Source organism: Piliocolobus tephrosceles, chromosome 16 (genome assembly GCF_002776525.5).
Source record: "Piliocolobus tephrosceles isolate RC106 chromosome 16, ASM277652v3, whole genome shotgun sequence".
Taxonomy (NCBI): domain Eukaryota; kingdom Metazoa; phylum Chordata; class Mammalia; order Primates; family Cercopithecidae; genus Piliocolobus; species Piliocolobus tephrosceles.
This window is the reverse complement of record NC_045449.1, coordinates 66,678,613-66,700,927: the sequence shown is the minus strand read 5'-3', so window position 1 is coordinate 66,700,927 and position 22,315 is coordinate 66,678,613. Positions and strand designations below refer to the sequence as shown.

Below are 22,315 nucleotides of genomic sequence, written 5' to 3'. Positions count from 1 at the left end.
GGCACTTTGTGGATCATTGTAAACATTTCTGTTTATTTTTCAGTGTGAAGAATTTAAGCTGCCTGGCGCAGCATCTCACTCCTGTAATCCTAGCATTTGGGGAGGCTGAGGTGGGGGATTGCTTGAGCTCAGGAGTTTGAGACCAGCCTGGCCAATGTGGCAAAACCCCATCTCTACTAAAAATACAAAAAATTAGCTGGACGTGGTGGCATGCACCTGTAGTCCCAGCTACTTGAGAACTTGGGAGGCCGGCTGAGGCAGGAAAATCACTTGAACCTGGGAGGTGGGGGTGCAGTGAGCTGAGATTGCACTACTGCACTCCAGGCTGGGTGACAGAGCGAGACTCTGTCTTAAAAAAACAAAAACAAAAACAACAACAACAACAAAAAAGAATTTAAGCATGCACAAAAGTAGAAACAGAAACATTTAATGAACCTCTATATGCCTGTTCCCCGAGTTCAACAATGGTTACTTTTTTATTTTTAAGAGACAGGGTCTTTCACTGGAGTGCAGTAGCACCATTACAGCTCACTGCAGCCTCAAACTCCTGGGCTCAAGAGATCCTCCCCACTCATCCCCCCTAATAGTGGGGACTACGGGCCCAGCTACCACCTGCCACGGTGCCCAGCTACTTTTTTTTTTTAACTTTTTATAGCGATGAGGTCTTGCTTTGTTGCCCAGGCCGGTCTCAAACTCTTGGGCTCAAACAATCTGCCCACCTTGTCCTCCCAAAGTGCTGGGATTACAGGTGTGAGCCACCTCGCCCAGCCTAAGAATGGTTAATTCAGAGCCAATTTTGTTTAATTTCTGCTCCATCTACTTCTCTCTTCCATCATGTTTTGAAGTGAATCTACGATATCGTATCACTTTATAGCTATTGCAGCATGCAGGAAGAGCTATGACATTTTGAAAGATGAGTTGAGGGGCCATGCCATGTGGGTGTTGCGTCTCTGTGTGCCTGTCATACTCTGTTATGTGGAATTCCAATGGCTGATTGGACTCCTACGAGTTGGGGGTCATTTAAGGGCAAAGACCACCCTTCAGTGGCCAGGCTGTCTTCTCTTCCCCACAGAGTGCATGGTATATGGTGCGACCATTAGTGTGAACAACCTAGTTCCGCTAGAAAAAAGAGGCCTGTTACAGGACCCTTTGGGCTATCGCCATTGATACTGCAGGTAGTTTTTCTGCTCGGGTCATGCTCTGATATGTGGTCAAATAAAACACAGGACACTCAGCTGGGTTTGAATTTCAGATCAACGACAAATATGCCTGTAGCATAAGTATGTCCCAAACATTGCCCAGGGCATACTTATAGTAATAAATGACTTGTTCTTTATCTGAAATTCAAATTTAATCAGGCATCTTTTTTTTCTTTCTTTTGAGACGGAGTCTCGCTCTGTCACCCAGGCTGGAGTGCAGTGGCGTGATCTCGGCTCACTGCAAGCTCGGCCTCTTGGGTTCATGCCATTCTCCTGCCTCAGCTTCCCAAGTAGCTGGGACTACAGGTTCCCCCCGCCACGCCAGGCTAATTTTTTGTATTTTTAGTAGAGACAGGGTTTCACCGTGTTAACCAGGATGTTCTCGATCTCCTGACCTCGTGATCCACTCGCCTCGTCCTCCCAAAGTGCTGGGATTACAGGCCTGAGCCACTGCGCCCGGCCCAGGCATCTTGTATGTATGCATGTATGTATGTATTTATTTATTTTGTTTTGTTTTGTTTTTGGCTAAATCTAGCCAATCGTATCCTCTGATCTTTTCACAGAAGTCCTGCGGATCAAAGCCTTTGACCTAGGGCAGTGCTTTTCAAAGGGTGGTCCCAGGACAGCAGCATCAGCAACTCCTAGCTCAAAACAAAATCTCAGGCCAGGCGCGGTGGCTCATGCCTATAAACCAGCACTTTGGGAGGCCCAGGCGAGTGGATCACTTGAGGTCAGGAGTTTGAGACCAGCCTGGGCAACGTGGTGAAACCCCCGTCTCTACTAAAAAAAAAAAAAAAATTAGCAGGGCTTGGCAGCATGCACCTGTGGTCCCAGCTATTCGGGAGGCTGAAGCAGGAGAATCGCTTGAACATAGGAGGCAGAGGCTGCAGTGACCCGAGATTGGGCCACTGCACTCCAGCCTGGGCAAAAGAGCAAGACTCCATCTCAAAAAAAAAAAAAAAAAAAAAAAGCAAAAACAAAAACATCCTAAAATGCCAGTCCCACCCAGAATGACGGAACCAGAGCTCTGGGAGTGCTGGCATTCTGTATTTGACTCCCTCCAGCGATTCTTTTGAGGCTCATTGACAGGAGAATGATGCCGATGCCATCGCATTACCTGCCCCCAGCCTCCCCCCCGCAACACACACACAGCACATCCTGCTCTGCTGCACACCCAGTGGCATGGACCTGGCTGCCAAAGGTGTAAAAGCGTAAGTAACATTAGGGGTGTTACAAAGGGCTCTTTCCTTGGGTGTTTGTAGCTTCCCCTAGGGCTGCAGTCACTCGCAGACTGCTGGGCGCTTGGCCTCAGGACTCTGTTCTGCCCGCCCAGATCTGTTCCTGAGCCTACAGACGGCTGTGAACCAGAGAATCTATTCTTCAGGCGGGAGTTGCCAGTTGCGGCCGAGGGGGCGGGGCCGGGAGGCGGGAGGGCCACGTGTGCGGGAGGGAAGCAGGAAGTGACTGCGGGAGTGGAGCCGGCGAGCGAGCGGCAGCGGGGGCTGATGGAAGTGCAGTGGGGGCTGGAGAGGGCACCCTAGTGAGTTGGCTTTTCTCTCCTTCGGTGCCTTTGGTTGGGCTTGAGGCCCGGGGTCGGGTGCCATTAGGACAAGTGTGTGGGACTTGGAAGGGCAGCCACCTGGAGCTTGGAAGGGGGTGCGTCTGGAGAGAGGAGGGGTTTGGAGGAGAAATTGGAGGCTTTGGCAGGTGGCGGGGCGGGGTGAGAGGGTGAGGAGGGGGCGGGAAGGAAGTCCCCGGACCCCCGCTATGTCCCTCTCCAGGGAGAGCTGGAAGGCAATGACATGCCTTCCTTTTACAGTCCTCACCCAAGATCCTCTTCGTTCATCGCTTCCTAGGGGTGTGTGGGGGGACCCGGGATTCCTGGGAGCAGAGGCAGCTACAATTCCAGCTGCTCCCAGGCCCCTCCCACTTGCTCTGGCTGTTAACTGGACCTCTTGAACTTGACTGGGTATCTGGTTAACTTGCAGCAGGTCTGGGTGGGGCGTGACTGTGTGCATTTCTAACCTATTCCCAGGTTGGGTGTTCCGCGGACCACGCTTTGAGTAGCGAGGCATTAGAGAACTTTTCCACAGTCCTCTCCGCCCAGACCTGAATCCTTCTGCTGGATTCCCCCTCGTGGAGTTAGGACGTGTGTGTGCAGCTCCACTAAGGCCCAGCAGCCCTAGTGCTGTTTCCACTTCTGCAACTTCACCAGCCTCTTGAACTGACTTTTGGAAGCGGAACAACAGGTTTAAAAGGGGGAGAAAGGAAATAAAGAAAACAAACCTGTTATCAATCAACCGGAAATGCCCATGTGCTGCTGTGGCCGATGTGTACAAGTGTACAGGCTGTTGGCATTTTAAAAGTTGGAACGGGCAGAGAATGATTCTCCCTGCCGCTAACGAATCAAGGTTGATGGAATTAATATCCCCATCGTGAGGAAGTGTGAGCCCCGTTGTGTAAGCTGTGCTGGAGATGCTGTGCCCTAAAGTCGTTACTGGTCTGCCGGTTAGAGAAGACGTTTTGTTCTCTTGGGACTCTGCCAGAGACTTTTTCTTCTCTTGAGACTCCGCAGAAAACTTTTCTGTTCTTTTGGGACTCTGCTTTGGTCTTGCCAATCCCACACGGGGCAGGAGAACTCATTTTCTTTTTTTTTTTTTTTTTCTTTTTTTTTTTAGACGGAGTCTGGCTCTGTCGCCCAGGCTGGAGTGCAGTGGCCGGATCTCAGCTCACTGCAAGCTCCGCCTCCCGGGTTCACGCCATTCTCCTGCCTCAGCCTCCCAAGTAGCTGGGACTACAGGCGCCCGCCACCACGCCCGGCTAATTTTTTGTATTTTTAGTAGAGACGGGGTTTCACCGTGTTGGCCAGGATGGTCTCGATCTCCTGACCTCATGATCCGCCCGTCTCGGCCTCCCAAAGTGCTGGGATTACAGGCGTGAGCCACCGCGCCCAGCAAGAACTCATTTTCTAAGCTCTTGGTATTGTAGAAGTTTTACCAGATTTATTTATTTATTTATTTATTTATTTTTTTGAGACAGAGCCTTGCTCTGTCACCCGGGCTGTAGTGCAGTGGTGCCATCTCGGCTCACCGCAACCTCTGCCTCCCAGGTTGAAGCAATTCTCCTGCCTCAGCCTCCTGAGTAGCTAGGACTACAGGCACCTGCCACCATGCCCGACTAATTTTTGTGTTTTTAGTAGAGACGGGGTTTCACCATGTTGGCCAGGCTGGTCTCAAACTCGTGACCTCAGGTGATCTGCCTGCCTTGGCCTCCCAAGGTGCTGGGATTACAGGCGTGAGCCACTGCCCCTGGCCAAGTTTTACCAGTTTTAATCTTTTGCTTTCCACAGTTTAATGTGCATAAGAATCCCCCATGGAATTCCACAAAATGCAGACCCTGATTCAGAAACTCTGGGGTGGGACCTGAGTTTCTGCGTTCCTAACTAGCTCCCAGCCCAGACCAGTGCTGCTGGTTCTCTGACCGCCTTTGGAGTAGCAAGGATTTAAAACAGCTAATAGAGAAGACACTTCTCCAAGGGGCACTGGGCTTGCATCGCTCATGATCAGTGCTGCTCCTGTTGGGATGGAAAGCATGGTGGCCTTGGTCTTCCCTCTGTGTCCCTTTTTCTTACTCAGCAGGGTGCTCAGGTGTACATGGGGACAGGCTTAGACGAGTGTTTCCCTATCCCGGTAACCGCCAGGAACACCCACGGGCTGCCTCTGTTCTGTTCACCAGCCCGCAAGATCCACGTTGACTTTGGCCTGTTGGCAAATGTAAATTGTTTGCTCTCTTCTGTAGCTGTCAAGAGGCACATTCAAATACAGGAAAGAAAGGTGTTTTTGTTATGCCCTGTCTTGGATGATAAGTACTGAGAAGGATGATCACTTTGTGCTGTTCTTTGGAAATGCTGTTTAAAATTTTATCCACAGCAACTCAGAATAGATGATTGGTGTAATGGTCCAGATGGCTTGGTTTAAAAACAAAGACTAACCCCTCTTTTTAGGGTGGCTGAGCAAGGTGGCGGATGTAAAGGGTAGTTTTTTAAAAAGGATTTTTTTTTTCTTTAATTAGCGTGCTTACAGTTTTCACAATTGGTGCAGTTCGTTTAGAGTATGGGAATTAAGAGTCTGATTCCATATCTGCTATTTATCTCAGGGTTTTTCGCACAGGGGCTGAGCCAGGGCTCACCTGGGCTCACCTGGACCCATAGCCCTACCTAGGTTTGAGCCTGGGTGTGTTGCTGAGCCACTTGGCATAAGGGCTCCATCCACACTCTGCCATGGTTTCCTTCCAGGGTCAGTCGAGGCAGCGTCTTCAGCTCTTGATCTGCAGGTTCAGGGCTGCTGGCTCCTCACAGAGCACTGGGGACTGGCAGGGCTGAGCCCTCTGTGGTCGTGTCCAGCCAGCCCTCTGGGTGCTGGCAGACCATCAGGGAGATGAATGAGGCTTTGAGATGAGGCCCTGAGCCCAGCGTTTGTATACCAGAACACAGGGCTTTTCAACAAATGGGTTTCTCTGCCTTGTAACTTTCCACAGGGAGAGATCTGATTGTCGTCTCAGATCCAGAATTTTAAGTATGTTGAAGTCTGGAGGAGGTTCTCTGGACTGAAATGAGAGGGAATGGTACTTCCCTTCCTTCCTTGGTGGGCGGTGGTGTAACCAGCTTTAGCAGCAGGGTGCTGAGTTGACCAGGGGACATTCCATTCCTGGGTCCGTTTGCTTGTCCTTGCTGACTGTCCTGTGCAGGTAAGCTGGCCCTTTTCCATCCGGCACATATTTTTCAGGGGTTACAAAGCCCTATTTTGCAGGGTGGCCAAATGTGTAAAAGCACCATCCCCGTCCTCAAGCAACTGAGGCTGTAAAAGATGGAGGCAAAGCCACTCTGAGAAAGGACCAAAGCTGCATGCTGGGACAGGGCTGGGGAAGGCCGGAAAAGCCTTCGTTGTGAAGTTGGCATTAGGTGGGCTGCAGAGGATGCTCCGGGTTCTGATGACTGGAAATGTGCAAGAAAGGTATTCCAGGAGGGAACGGTATGAACAGGCACTCAGAGGCAGGATTGTTTGGGGCTTGTGGAAGGTGCCATAAATAATTCAGTTGAGCTGGAGTTTGGTGCATACGCAGGCATGATGGAGAATGGGATTGGAGAGTTGGGGGTGGGGAGAATCAAAGGTTGGTTGGTGGAGTTTACCCTTTGGCTGGGCAGGTGCATCATTGCAGGTGTGACAGGGATTTAGATTGGAAGCGTGTTGACATCACCTGCACTAGTCACCTGTCTTTGGAGGAGGCTGAGTGCAGATGGTGGGCAAGAGATTGTAGAAGAGGCAGATTGTGTAAGGGAGGCTGCATCAGACCCTCCTATGCCCCTTCCTCTGGAACAAACCACATTCTTTGTGCTTCTCTTTGAAACTACCTCTCAATGTTGCAGCCTTTTTGTGGGTTCCCCTGGCATCTCCCTGGCATCTCCCCATGCCTTCTTTCAGATTAAGACGATTTCCAATTCCTCAGGGACCTGGATAGAGGAGCCTGACCTGTGTGCTGGGTGACTGAGGGACACTGGGATGGCATGGTGGAAGGGTGCATACCGTCAAGCCGGAGGGAGGCCAGCTCCCGCACAGGGTGTTAGGACATGTCAGAATGTGCGCCTGTCACTGAAAGGGACCACCGGCAGCTGACGCTCTCGCTCCTCTTGCACAGCTGTATCCAGCATGCTCCAAGGCCACAGCTCTGTGTTCCAGGCCTTGCTGGGGACCTTCTTCACCTGGGGGATGACGGCAGCTGGGGCAGCTCTTGTGTTCATATTCTCTAGTGGACAGGTGAGTTGCCTTGCTTCGGTTCTGAATGTTGGTGGGGAGCCCTTTGGTAAAGGGGCACCATCCCAGCATGCTTGTAGACTTTTTCAGTGCCCCTGGCCACACCCCCAGGCATTGTGTGCTGGGGTTTGTTCACTGTCTTCTTATTTTCTCGCCTTCTCCCTGCCAGGCCGGGAGAACAGATGGCTGCTTGCTGTAGACACCTTCATGCACCATCATCTACCCCCCGACCCTTGACAGCCTGAGTTGAAGGGAATGGGAAGTGAGAAAAGCCCAGTTACTGAGGCTTCGTTAGCCCGCTGCCTCATTTCTACCTGCTATGTAATTTCTTTTTTCTTTTTCTTTTCTTTTTTTTTTTTTGAGACAGAATCTTGCTGTGTTGCCCAGCCTGGAGTGCAGTGGCAGGATCTCAGCTCTCTGCAGCCTCCGCCTCCCGGGTTCAAGTGATTCTCCTGCCTCAGCCTCCCGAGTAGCTGGGATTACAGGCATGCGCCACCACGCCCGGCTAATTTTTGTATTTTTAGTAGAGGTGGGATTTCACCACTGGTCTCAAACTCCTGACCTCAGATGATCCGCCCACCTTGGCCTCCCAAAGTGCTGGGATTACAGGCGTGAGCCACAGCGCCTGGCCTGCCATGTAATTTCTTGCAGGCCTGGAGCAAGTGGTAGTATGCATGACCGAAGAAGAACATTAGATTTCAGGTGTAACTGTCCTCCCCTGTGGGCTTGAGTTGAGTGGGATGGTTGGAAAGACCTTGCGAGAAGAAGGGGCATCTGTTCCCTTTCTCTTTTAACCCATCTCCAGGTTGTTTCATCTCCTCTTGGGATGAATATAGCCACCCCCCCACCACCACCCAGGCCCCCTGCAGACCCTTACTCCTCTCCCCTACATCTTCCCTGTATCCCACTCACAAGCCCCAGTGCCCTCACTCACTGTCATGCCCCCACAACCTATGCATGCCTGTATCCCCCACATCTCTCCCTCCTCCCACAACCCCATCCTTACACCTCTTCTACACACTCTATAGTCCCACACACCCATACTTGCACACATATCCATATACCCTCCCCACACCTCTGCACAACCCACACTCACCTCATATGCCTGAAATTCTTTTCCCCAACCCAGATCACCCTCAGTCCGTAGCCCTGGAGCCATCCGTGGCTATCTTGATGAATGCACAATGCCTGCATCGATCACCTGGGTAGCCTGAAACATTGTAGGTATGGCAAGTGAATAAGTGACTTACGATCTAGTTCAACATGCTGTGAGGGAAATTTGGAAATGAAAACACCTTCAGGAAGTTCACAAGTCAGGCGCTCTTGTGTTAGAGACCAGTACAGCAGGCCTTCATTTCGACAATAAAATCCCCACCTCCGTTGCTGCACCGCATCGCCCCCGGGAGCTGATGGGTTGGAGATTGGAAATCAGAAAACACACAATCCAAAAACACAGGTTATCTAGAACCTAGGTATATAGGATGCCAAGATAAATCAAATGCATAGAGACACATTGTAGAATGGTGATTGCCAGGGGCTACAGGGGAGGGCAGAAATAAGTTATTATTGAATGAGTACACAGTTTCAGGGTTATTTTATTTTATTTTATTTTTTATTTTTTATTTTTTTGAAACGGAGTCTCGCTCTGTTGCCCAGGCTGGAGTACAGTGGCACAATCTCAGCTCACTGCAAGCTCCGCCTCCTGGGTTCACGCCATTCTCCTGCCTCAGCCTCCTGTGTAGCTGGGACTACAGGCGCCCGCCACCACGCCCGGCTAATTTTTTGTATGTTTTAGTAGAGACAGGGTTTCACCGTGTTAGCCAGGATGGTCTCGATCTCCTGACCTGGTGATCTGCCTGCCTCGGCCTCCCAAAGTGCTGGGATTACAGGCGTGAGCCACCGTGCCTGGCCTGTTTTATTTTTTGACAGTCTTGCTCTGTCTCCCAGGCTGGAGTACAGTGGCGTGATTTTGGTTCACTTGGTCTCTGCCTCCCAGGTTCAAGTGATTCTCCTGCCCTAGCCTCCTGAGTAGCTGGGATTACAGGCGTGTACCACCATGCCCAGCTAATTTGTTTTGCAGTTTTAGTAGAGACAAGGTTTCACTGGTAACCCTATCTGTCCAGGCTGGTTTTTTTTTTGAGACATAGTCTTGCCCTGTTGCCCTGGCTGGAGTTCAGTGGCATGATCTCAGCTCACTGCAGCCTCCGCCTCCTGGGTTCAAGTGAGCCTACCACCTCAGCCTCTCAAGTAGCTGTGCCTACAGGTGTGTGGCACCATGCCCAGCTAATTTTTGTATTTTTAGTAGAGACGGGGTTTCAGTTTTGTAAGGTGAAAAGTTCTGTAGACCACACGGCTTCTTTCACTTCAAGTAATGTCCTTAGAGCTCATTAATGTTATCACATGTGCCAGAATTTCTTTCGTTTTCAAGGCTGAAGACTATTCCATTGTATGTACATACCATATTTTGTTTATCCATTCATGTATGGCTAGATAGCAAAAAAAAAAAAAAAAAAAAACCTCTTTATTGAAATATGATGCATTTGGAAAAATGCACATTTTATTAGGCTGGTGCATTTTATTAGGTTTGCACCAACCTAATATAAGTGTGCAGTTTGATGACTTTCCACAAATGCTCGTGAAACTAGAGCCCAGATCAAGACACAAAACAGTACCAGCTCCTCACCTCACAGCCCCTTCCAATCAGGGGCCTTCAGTCTCCCTTCCAATCCTACCATCCCCAACCTCTACTCCAAGGATCATCTCCCTTCTGATCTCTAGCAGCATAGATATTTTCCCTATTTCTGTGCTTTATTTAGATGGAGTAATCATATAGTGTGTACTGTTCTGCATCTGGCTGATTTTACCCTACTTGTTTTCCAGTTTCTGTAATGTCCCTGTCTGTTTGTAAGATATAGGTATATATATAACTGTAGTATGTGTGTACGTTCCCATTGCCATATGGTACCTGTTGTATGAATATATCCTAATTAACATATCCATCCTACTGTTGGTGAGAATTTGGGTAGTTTCTAGTTTTGGGCTCTTACAAATAGCACTGCCGAACATTTTTCTTCATGGGTTTGTTGAATACAAGTGCATTCCTGTTACGGAATTACTCAGGAGTGGCATGCATAGTGTTCACCTCTCATTCGTGCTGCCAAATAGTTTGCCAAAATGGTGGTACCCATTTGCACCCCATTGTGTGATGGTTTTTTTTTTTTTTTTTGAGACGGAGTTTTGCTGTTGTTGCCTAGGCTGGAGTGTAGTGGCATGATCTTGGCTCTCTGAAACATCTGCCTCCCGAGTTCAAGCAATTCTCCTGCCTTAGCCTCCCAAGTAGCTGGGATTACGGGCATGCATTACCATGCCTAATTTTTGTATTTTTAATAGAGATGGAGTTTCACCATGTTGACCAGGCTGGTCTCAGACTCCTGACCTCAGGTGATCTGTCTGCTTTGGCCTCGCAAAGTGCTGGGATTATAGGCACGAACCCTTGAGCCTAGCCTAATATTTGTAGTTTTAGTAGAGACAGGGTTTCATCATGTTGGTCAGGCTGATCTTGAACTCCTGACCTCAGGCAATCTGCCTGCCTCGGCCTCGCAAAATGCTGGGATTATAGGCGTGAAACCCTGCGCTCAGCCTAAGTTTTTGTATTTTTAGTAGAGACGGGGTTTCATCATGTCGGCCAGGCTGGTCTTGAACTCCTGACCTCAGGTGATCTGCCTGCCTCAGCCTCCCAAAGTGCTGGGATTACAGGCGTGAACACTGTGCCCGGCCTGTGTGAGGGTTTTGGTTGTTCCACCTGCTCGTCTGCTCCTCACCAACCTTTGGTAATTCCTGTCTTGTAGACCGGCTACTTACTAAAGGTTTACAGATGTAATTCACAGGGAAAGCTGAGTAAGAGATAACACAAGGGCCAAGGCAAGCCAAGCACCACTTGAAAGAACACTTCTGATTGGCTATGGGGTGGATGGAAAGTTAACCAAAAGCTTTCCCCCTGGTTCTTGGCCCATTGTATAAACTCAGGAGCTCACGAGCTCAGGAGTGGGCCAGTCTTTATTTGTATGGCTCTTTTGGGCCTTGTAGTTTCTTCTTGTCCCAGGAAACATCATCTTATTGACTCTTGGAAACTGAAACATCTTGTTTTGATTTTCAGAGGCGGATCTTAGATGGAAGTCTTGGCTTTGCTGCAGGGGTAAGTAGCATGTAGTAGGAGAAATGGAAATTGAGGCATACTGATTCTGACATTTGTCTGCCAAGGGTTGTCTTCAGCCCCTCCCCTTGTGACCTAGATGCATCTCTGTGTTCTTCAGGCACTAACACCTCCCTCTAATCACCTGCCATATTTATTTCCCAGCTTATCAAATGCCCGTTTCTCTTTAGACAGCAAATGAGGTTTATTTGATAGCTGCCTCAGGACTAGGAAAACAACATCATATTTGGTAAGGGCCTAGCACAGGCCTAGCCTAATACATAGTTGGCTCTAACGAAATATACTTTTTTCCTCTCCTTCTCCCTTAAAGGATCTTTTTTATAGGCTTTTTTTTTTTGAGACAGTTTTACCCTGTCACCCAGGCTATAGTACAGTGGCACAATCACGGTTCACTGCAGCTTCAACCTCTCTGGGCTCAAGTGATCCTGTCAACTCAGCTTCCTGAGTAGCTGGGACTGCAGGCATGTGCCACCATACTTGGCTGATTTTTTGAGTTTTTGCAGAGCTAGGGTTTCACCATGTTGCCCAGGCTGGTCTTGAACTCCTGGGCTCAAGTGATCCACCTGCCTAGACCTCCAAAAGTGTTGGGATTACAGGTTTGAGTTATGGGACCCAGCATATTATAGACATTGTTAAATATGTAAAAATTGTGGATAGAAGCCTGTGATGCATCCCTGATACCCATCTCCCAACTGCAATCATTGTTGACATTTTGCTAATCTCAATTCACCTGTCCTCCCCCAACCTTCTTGGGAGGTTAGAATATTTTGTAAAAGCAAATCCCAGACATCATGTAATTCCACCTGTAAATTCAACACACGTGTCTAACTGAATGACTTTTTAAAAATAAACATAATCACATGGCCGTTATACCTACCAAATTAATAATTCTTTTTTATGATCTAACATCCAGTCCATATTCAGATTTTCTCCATCTTTCTAAAGGTGTCATCTAATATTGTTTTGTTATAATTGGAGTCCAAACAAGGTTTCTACATTGCATTTGTTTGTTATATCTTTTAAGTCTCTTTAATTTTTTAACAGTTCATTTTTTTTCATGCTAGTAATTTGTTGGAGAAACTGGGTCATTTGTCTCTGGAATGTTGGCTGATTACTTCCTTGTGGTGCTGTCTAGCTTGTTCCTCAGTCCCCTGTATTTCCTGTAAGCTAGGAGTTGGACCTGGAGTCTTGATTAGTTCAGATTCCATTTTCAGGCATGAAGATGTCATGGTGCTGTGTATTGCAGATGTATCACCCATATCAAAAGGCATGTAATATGTGGATTTCCCTTTTAGTTGATCAGGTTTCTTTCCTCAGTTTTTATAGCCCTGCGATCTGGAAAATCTAGCCTGGAGGTGGAGCCTGCCAGAGGCCATCTGAGTCAGTAGCTGTTAGACTGGAGCCACTGTTCTGTCAAAACGCTGTCCTTTCTGAGCCATACACAGATGCACAGAGAGTATTGAGAAAATTAGTTTCTAGATCCTCAGCTTCCATGTGTTCTCTTCCCTATAACTGCTGTGCCTGAGAATGCCGGGGAAGCCAGCCCTCCTTTCCTTCCTTCCTTGGCACAGCTTCCCTTTTCCACCTTACACAAGAAAGATGCTCTTGCCTTATGACCTTGTCTCTGGGTGGCATGGTCTTCAGGCAGACATGGAGGTCCCCTTGGAATGTTGGTGCTGGCATGGAGAAAGTGAAGGGCCCTATCTCTAATCACTGGGAACAAGTCCATTTTTTGTTTGTTTGTTTTTGAGGTGGCGTCTCCCTCTGTTGTCCAGGCTGGAGTGCAGTGGCTGGATCTTGGCTCACTGCAACCTCCGCCTCTCAAGTTCAAGCAATTCTCCTGCTGCAGGCTCCCAAGTAACTGGGATTACAGGTGTGCGCCACTGCACCTGGCTAATTTTTTTTGTATTTTTAGTAGAGATGGGGTTTTGCCGTGTTGGCCAGGCTGGTCTCGAACTCCTGACCTTAGGTGGTCTACCTGACTCGGCCTCCCAAAGTGCTGGGATTACAGGTGTGAGCCACCATGCCTGGCCCACAATTCCTTTAGCAGTTCTGATGCTGTCCTGTCCTTTGAAGGTGGAGCTAATCAAATTGTCTGCAGAGAGATCCTTGAAAGTAATTTTCCATGATGGACTATCCTGGGATTTTGGGCCTGAGACTTGAAAGAGTACAAAGAACAGAATGCCAGTATTTTAACACAACATCTCTTTTTTTCTCCTATCCTCTCATTTATACGATCACATTTTCTCTTTGCTTATGTTATGAAAAAGAAAAAACAAAAAAGCAAAAAACCAAATAAAAATAAAAATAGAATTGATGAACTCTGTCTTAGTCTAGTAATGACTACTTAATAACTATCCTCATATAGATGAATGAATTGAAAAAACAAGAATAAAGCCCCATTCACTAACATATACATTTCAAATAACATTTTGCTTTGTAATGTTTAATAATTATGAAATAGTTTATTATATATTTATTCTTATGAATCTGTTTCCTATCACTAATAGTTATCATTATTAAATCCAGGAAATTGTTATGTAAGCATTTAGAGCCCTAGGCTCACAGGAAAATTTAAAAAATTAAATTAAAATGTAGACATTTATTTATTTGTGCCTTTTTTTAAAAAATTTCAGTAGGTTTTGGGGGAAACAGGTGATGTTTGGTTAAAAGGATAAGTTCTTTAGTGGTAATTTCTGAGATTTTTGTGCACCCAAGCAATGTACACTGTACCTCATAGGTAGTCTTTTATTGCTCACCCCCACCCCCCGACCCTTTCCACCAGTCCCCAAAGTCCATTGTATCATTCATATGACTAGCTTAACTCCCACTTGTAAGTGAAGACACGCAATGTTTGGTTTTCCATTCCTGAGTTACTTCACGTAGAATAATGGTCTCCAATTCCGTCCAGATTGCTGCGAATACCATTATTTCATTCCTTTTTATGGCTGAGTAGTAGTCCATGATATATATATATATATAGATTGGGCCATGTATATAATATATATATATATACACACACACATACTTACATACGTGTGTGTGTGTGTGTGTGTGTGTATATCACATTTTCTTTATCCACTCCTTGATTGGTGGGCCTTTGGGCTGGTTCCATATTTTTGCAGTTGTGAATTGTGTTGCTCTAAACGTGTGTGCAAGTATCTTTTTCGTATAATGACTTCTTTTCCACTGAGTAGATACCTAGTAGTGGGATTGCTGGATCCAATGGTAGATCTATTTTTGGTTCTTTAAGGAACTTCCACACTGTTTTCCATAGTGGTTGTGTTAGTTTATATTCCCACTAGCCATGTAAAAATGTTCCCTTTGCACCACATCCATGCCAACATCTATTATTTTTTGATTTTTTGATGATGGCCATTCTTGCAAGAGTCAGGTGGCGTTGCATTGTGGTTTTGATTTGCGTTTCCCTGATCATTAGTGATGTTGAGCGTTTTATCTTATGTTTGTTGGCTATTTGTATATTTTCATTTGAGAATTGTCCATTGATGTCCTTAGCCCACTTGTTGATGGGATTGTTTGTTTTTTTTCTTGCTGATTTGTTTGAGTTCTTTGTAAATTCTGGGTATTGATCCTTTGTCAGATGTATGGATTGCAGAGGTTTTCTCCCACTCTGTGGGTTGCTTGTTTGCTGATTATTTCTTTTGCTGTGAAGAAGCTTTTTATTATTTATTTATTTATTTTATTATATTTTGAGATGGAGCCTCACTCTGTCACCCAGGCTGGAGGGTGGTGGCGCAATCTCAGCTCACTGCATTCTCTGTCACCAAGGTTCAAACGATTCTCCTGCATCAGCCTCCCAAGTAGCTGGGATTATAGGTGCCCACCACCATGCCTGGCTAATTTTTGTATATTCAGTAGAGGCGGAGTTTCACCATGTTGGCCAGTCTGGTCTTGAACTCTGGACCTCAAATGATCTTCCTGCCTCAGCCTCCCAAAGTGCTGGGACCACAGGCGTGAGCCACTGTGCCTGGCTTACAGAAGCTTTTTAGTTTATAAGTCTTATCTATTTATCACTGTTTTTGTTGCAGTTGCTTTTGGGTTCTTGGTCTTGAAATCTTTGCCTAAGTCAATGTCTAGAGGGTTTTTCCAGTGTTATCTTCTAGAATTTTTATGGTTTCAAGTCTTGCATTTAAGTCTTTGATCCATCTTAAGTTGATTTTTTTGTATAAGGTGAAAGATGAAGATCCAGTTTCATTCTTCTGTATGTGGCTTTCCAATTATCCCAGCACCATTTGTTGAATAGGATGTCCTTTCTCCACTTTCTGTTTTTATTTGCTTTGTAGAAGATCAGTTGGCTGTAAGTATTTGCCTTTATTTCTGGGTTCTCTATTCTGTTCCATTGGTCTACATGCCTTTTTATACCAGTACCATGCTGTTTTGGTGACTGTAGTCTTAAAGTATAGTTTCAAGTTGGGTAGTGTGATGCCTCCAGATTTGTTCTGTTTGCTTAGTCTTGCTTTGGCAATGTGGGCTCTTTTTTTGGTTCCATATGAATTTTAGGATGATTTTTTCTAGTTCTGTGAAGAATGATGGTGGTATTTTGATGGGAATTGCATTGAATTTGTAGATTGCTTTTGGCAGTGTGGTCATTTTTACAATATTGATTCTACCCATCCGTGTGCATGGGAGGTATTTCCATGTGTTTGTGTTATTTATAACTTCTTTCTGCAGTCCTTGTAGAGGTCTTTCACCTCCTTGGTTAGGTATATTCCTAAGTATTATTATTATTATTATTTTGCAGCTATTGTAAAAGGGGTTGAGTTTTTGCTTTGATTCTCAGCTTTATTGGTGTTGGTGTAAAGCAGAGCTACTGATATGTATCATTAATTTTGTATCCTGAAACTTTGCTGAATTTATGTATCAGTTCTAGAGGCTTTTTGGATGAGTCTTCAGGGTTTTCTAGGTATACGATCGTATCGTCGGCAAACAGTGATGTTTGACTTCCTCTTTACCGATTTGGATGCTCTTTCTTTCTTTCTTTCTTTTGTCTGATTGCTGTGGCTGGGACTTCTAGTACTACATTGAATGGAAGTGGTGAAAGTGGGCATCCTTGTCTTGTTCCAGTTCTCAGGGGGAATGCTTTCAACTTTTCTCCTTTCAGTATAATGTTGGTTGTGGGTTTGTCCTGGATGACTTTTATTACCTTAAGGTATGTCCCTTCTATGCTGATTTTACTGAGGGTTTTCATCTAAAATGTATGCAGATAATTATATGGCAGGAAAGTGTGATAAAGAAATCAATAATATGGCTGGGTGTGGTGGCTCGGGCCTGTAATCCTAGCACTTTGGGAGGCCGAGGTGGGTGGATCACCTGAGGTCAGAAGTTTGAGACCAGTGTGACCAACATAGTAAAACCCCATCTCTACTAAAAACACAAAATTAGCTGGGCATGGTGGCACATGCCTCTAATCCCAGCTACTTGGGAAGCTGAGGCAGGAGAATTGCTTGAACCGGGGAGGCAGAGGTTGCAGTGAGCCGAGACTGCACCCTTGCACTCCAGCCTGGGCAACAGAGAGACTCTATCTCAAAAAAAACAAAACAAAACAAAACAAAACAAAACAAAAGAAATCAATAATAGATTTTCTAGTATAAATATAAGTTGCTTTAGGATATATTCTGTGGTGAAATAGAATTGAAATACAAGTCAAGCAGAAAAAGCAATGATGTAAATTTTTTGGCTTTTGAAAAAGAGTTAGCTTATGGTACATTTGTGTATGTGTGTGTGTGTGTGTAAAATGTAACATGAAAACAAAAGTGCATCAAACAAAGAAACATAGGCTTGTTTATGTATTCTGTTTTTAAGTGGATAATGATGGGAATAATTCCCATCATTGGGAATTATTTAGGTCTCTATTTAGGTCCTGCAGGATTCACTTAAAAGACTGATGAGATAGGCTGGGCTGCTGGCTCACACCTGTAATCCCATCACTTTGGGAGGCTGAGGTGAGTGGATCACCTGAGGTCAGGAGCTTAAGACCAGCCTGGCCAACATGGCGAATTCCTGTCTCTACTATAAAAAGACAAAAAACAAAAATTAGCCAGGCGTGGTGGCACGCACCTGTAATCCCAGCTACTCGGGAGGTTGAAGCAGGAGAATCACTTGAACCCGGGAGGTGGAGGTTGCAGTGAGCCAAGATCACGCCATTGCACTGCAGCCTAGGCAACAGAGTGAGACTCTGTCTCAAAAAAAAAAAAAAAAAAAAGACTTACCTAACTACCCATCTACCTACCTGTCTATCTATCTATATCTGATCTATCTGCATATTTATATGCCTAAAATGGTATCTTCTGCAACTACTTAAACTGGAGACAAAAACATTTTAAATATCAACTTACAAATAAGTGATGGGGCACTTAGTTTTTCAAAATTCTTTTTTTTTTTTCTGAGATGGAGTCTTGCTTGCTCTGTTACCCAGGCTGGAGTGTAGTGGTGTGGTCTCGGCTCACTGCAACCTCCGCTTCCCGGGTTGAAGTGATTCTACTGCCTCAGCCTCCCAAGTAGCTGGGATTACAGGTGCATGCCACCATACCCGGCTAATTTTTGTATTTTTAGTAGAGACGGGGTTTCCCCATGTTGGCCAGGCTGGTCTTGAACCCCTACCTTGTGATTTGCCCACCTTGGCCTCCCAAATTGCTGGGATTACAGGCGTGAGTGAGACACCGTTCCTGGCTGTTTTTCAAAATTCTTATGGGGGTACAGTGAAACAAAGTTTGAAGAACTGTGTTTTTGCTGTCTTCAGCTGTTGATCAGGCATTTCGGAATCTTGTTTTAGGTTACTCTTTTAGATCAGAAGCTATTGTAAGATTCACATAGCAAAAGACAAAAACTAAAATCAAACAAGAAAGGAAACAAACAAACAAAAAAACCGGATAGAGTGTACGAAGTTTTCAGGACATGAAGAATGAATTTGGGAGCATGAAACGTGAACATTTAAGATGTAATTTCCTTAAAAAGAAATCACAAGGCCAGTGTATTATCACGAATGAGGAGCTCAGATAGTTGTACTTCTGACTTTTAAAGTAGTCAGTAGAAAGAAAGATACTCTAAAGATTATGTGTCTGTATTTATCAGAAAGAAATTATTTACTTTTCTAAAAGTGTCCTTGAGCCAGACGCGCTATCTCATGCCTATAATCCCAGCACTTTGAGAGGCAGAGGAAGTCAGATCACTTAGTTTGAAAAACTGAGTGCCCCATCACTCATTTGTAAGTTGACATTTAAAATGTTTTTGTCTCCAGTTTAAGTAGTTGCAGAAGATACCATTTTAGGCATATAAATATGCAGATAGATCAGATGTAGATAGATAGACAGACAGGTAGTTAGGTAAGTAGGGAGGTACGTAGATAGGTAGGTAGAGACGGAGTCTCACTCTGTTGCCTAGGCTGCAGTGCAATGGCGCGATCTCGACTCACTGCAACCTCCACCTCCCGGGTTCAAGCTCAGGAGTTTGAGACCAGTCTGGACAACATGGAGAAACCCTGTCTGTATCAAAAAAACAAAACAAAACCAAAAATTAGCCAGGCATGGTGACATGCGCCTATAATCTCAGCTAGTTGAGAAGCTAAGGCAGGAGAATCACTTGAGCCTGGGAGGGGGAGGCTGCAGTGAGCCAAGATCGTGCCATAGCACTCCAGCGTGGACAACAGGAGTGAAATTCAGTCCCAAAACAGCAACAACAAGCATTGTCCTTGAATATGAGGTAGTTGCACAAAGAAACTCCTGGTAGGTTCCCAGATGCATAGGGAAATGTCAGAACATCATGCGGGAGACAGTTGGGACTTGAACCCGGGGGATTTTAACAACTCAAAGTGGATTCTCATACATGTTTCCCTGAACTAGGGAAAGGCAGTGTGGCCCGGGTGGCCTGGGCAGTCACAGTGGCTTGCGCTTATCATGGAATAAATTATGTTTAATAAGGCCAACTCATTGGCTGGGGCAGTGGCTCTTAACTGAGGGCCATGTTGCCCTCCAGGTGGCATTTAGCACATTTGCCACGTTGGTATCTAGTGGGTAGAGGCCAGGGATGCTACTTAACATCCTGCGACACACAGGACATGATGCATCACAGCCACAAAGGACTCTCCAACCCCAAGTGCCAGTCATGCCAAGGCTGAGAAACCCGGGTCTAGAGAATTTGTTGTATCATCTCTAACCAGAGAGTAGAATGTGGAAAAATTCAGATGTAATAAAAAAAGGAAGAAAGTCCCCTCGTCTCTTCCCCTTCCTTCTCATAGGTCACTAGTGTCAATCCTGAGTCTGTATCCTTGGAGAAATTGTATTATGCACACGTAGTGTCAGGTCAGTGAAATGTGCCGTAATGCATGATACCATAAAGGCTTTGCTCCCTCAACCCAGTTCTGAGATGCTTTGAATATATGTCTTGAAAAAGACAAAACTGGCTACAAGACAGTTGACCAGAGTCCCATTGTACCTTGCACAGATGTCTGCACAGCACTGTAGCATGGTGTTACAGTTGGTTTGTATACATTTATGTATCTGTTGTGCATACATTGCAATACATCTGTGATATAATGCTGCAGTGACGTATTTATACAATATATAATTGTTCACCAAAATAGGTGTTTCTGTAAGAGATTCCGGGAACAAAGGACAAGCGTATTTTAAATATGCTTAGCAAAAATATATTTTGCAGGTTGTTTTTTCTCATTAGCAGGGCCCTGGAAGTGTTAATCATGTCTTCCTAATGTCTCATCTTGGAATTTATTTGCCAATTTTTCTCCTGACTCCTTCAATTACTCTCCAAGTCTCTAGTAATCATTGTCTTTCTCTCATCAGTACCTGTGTCTAGCCTTGATTTTTTTTTTTTTTTTGCCTGCGTCATGAACTTAGTAGGGAGAATGGTTACCATTAAAAACGTCATTATTCCCTCTCAGGATCCTAGAGTAATACAACTTCAAGGCTGGAAAAGATTTTAGGTGATTAGAATACCTTATATTTATTGAGTCCTTACTGTGTACAAGGTGTTCTGTCAAACACTCTACCTAGATCATCTAAGTTAATTTTATAATAATGACTCTTTGAGGTATATACCAGTTACTATTATTCCTCCCCACTTTACAGGATCAGTGAATTTAAATAAACTGTTCAGTATCACATGGTGAGCAGATCTGGGATTTGTTTTTTTTTTTTTTTTACTACCTAGCCAGGCTAGAGTACAATGGCGTGATCTCAGCTCAATGCAACCTCCGCCTCCCAGGCTCAAGTGATTCTCCTGCCTCAGCCTCCCTAGTAGCTGTGATTATAGGCACCCACCACCACGCCCAGCTAATGTTTGTATTTTTAGTAGAGATGGAGTTTTGCCATGTTGGCCAGGCTGGTCTCGAACTCCTGACCTCAGATGATCCACCCACCTTGGCCTCTCAAAGTGCTGGGATTATAGGCGTGAGCCACTGTGCCCGGCCTCAGATCCAGGATTTGAACCCATAGTCTGACTGTAGAATTTCCACTCTTACACCACAGTGCCTCTGAGCTGATGTCTGGTCCAGCTGCCTTTGTTTACAGACAAGAAACAAGTCTGGGGAGAGCAAATGTCTTATTTAGAATTGAAAATTGCTAGATGATGACAGAGGGAGGATGAAACCCAGATAAGATGTCAGGGGCTGCCAGTATTTGGCAGAGTGACCTTGGGCAAGCTCATTGGCCTTCCTGTACCTCAGCTGACTCTGCTGAGAAATGAGGACATTGGAACGGAAGGTTCATGAAGAGCTCGTTGTTTCTGCATATTTAAAGGGATGAATTGCAGCACAGGTTAGCAAACATCTTTTCATTGTAAGGTAATTGTGAAGTGTTTCAGTTACATTTTGGTTCACCTACTTAGGGATATGATTCATTGGTAAAATTAAGCATGCAGTTGAATATCATTGTCATGTGAATGAGAAGGCAGTCATTGTCCCAAAAGACATCTGGATGAATTTGGAGTGGCTGAAACATCGGGGATCACCATTTTAATTTTCTTTGCTGTGGATCTGCTGTGTCTCTTTGGCAAGGCTTGAACCAACTAGGAATCTCTACATCAATGCCTGTTCTATCAAGGAAGAAGCACTCATGTGGAATAATAGGACCATGAAGCTGCAGAAGAGAAAGACAGTCTACCAATCAAGAAACTTACTTCTAGGCATGAAAAGGCAATTTAATATCTATGATTTTATCCCATTGGGAGCAGGTTTCTTATGAAAGACATGATGTTATTAAGGAGGCTTTGGCCAAGTCTGCGTTTGTGCAGCAAGTGTTGAATAATGTTTTTTCCAAATAACTGGCTCACTGTTGGAAGTTAATGATGCTCTCCAGTGATGGCCTTTGAGTCTGGAGGCAGGATGGTGACCAGCTGTTCTCCATTTCCAAAGAGAGCTGGATGGAAAGAAATGGACTTAAATTGTAGCATGGCTGGGCACGGTGGCTCACGCCTGTAATCCCAGCACTTTGGGAGGCCACGGTGGGTGGATCACGAGGTCAGGAGTTCAAGACCAGCCTGGCCAATACGGTGAAACCCTGTCTCTACTAAAAATACAAAAAATTAGCCAGGCGTGGTGGTGGACGCATTTAATCCCAGCTACTCGGGAGGGTGAGGCAGGAGAATTGCTTGAACCCAGGAGGCGGAGGTTGCAGTGAGCCGAGATTACACCACTGCACTGTAGCCTGGGTGACAGAGCAAGACTCTGTCTTGGGGCGGTGGGCATGGAGGAGAATAATTGTAGCATGAAGTCAGGGATATTTGAGCAAGGCCCCTGGAAAGGTTTATTCTAGAGTAAATATGATTGAGGGTAAGTGCAGGGGAGGGAGCAGTCATTGAACTGGGTCTTTGGAAATGCTAGCTTTTATACTATCGACTCTATAGATCCTGGATTGAGAAATTAATAATTGCTGCTACCTTTTTTTTTTCCCCCATCTTACTGCCTGAGAGGTAGGGAAGCCTGATATGTTTTCTCGGAGACTTTTTATGGAATTGGAATGTGAGGTGTCTTGGACCACACTGAGATTGGCTGGGCCACAACCAGAGCAGCACAAGACCATATGCAGGGAATGGGCTCATGGGCTCCTGCAAAGATCATTGCT

The 22,315-nt window shown here is 45.6% G+C and overlaps 1 protein-coding gene across 7 annotated transcripts in view; it reads left to right on the top strand.

The window, feature by feature from the left end:
* The first annotated feature begins 2,635 nt into the window (after positions 1 to 2,635).
* SLC39A11 (solute carrier family 39 member 11) overlaps positions 2,636 to 22,315 on the top strand; it is a 465,983-nt gene continuing 446,303 nt past the window's right edge. For 3 of the 7 annotated variants that reach the window (XM_023211941.2, XM_023211936.3, XM_023211943.3), the window contains exons 1-3: positions 2,636 to 2,739; positions 6,894 to 7,012; positions 11,166 to 11,204. In XM_023211941.2, coding sequence (XP_023067709.2) covers positions 6,905 to 7,012; positions 11,166 to 11,204 — 147 coding nt within the window. In that variant the 5' untranslated portion in view covers positions 2,636 to 2,739; positions 6,894 to 6,904. Of the gene's footprint in view, positions 2,740 to 3,234; positions 3,449 to 3,472; positions 3,708 to 6,893; positions 7,013 to 11,165; positions 11,205 to 22,315 lie in introns of those variants that run through there. The other 4 variants (XM_023211938.2, XM_023211940.2, XM_023211939.3 and 1 more) reach the window with 4 other exon arrangements.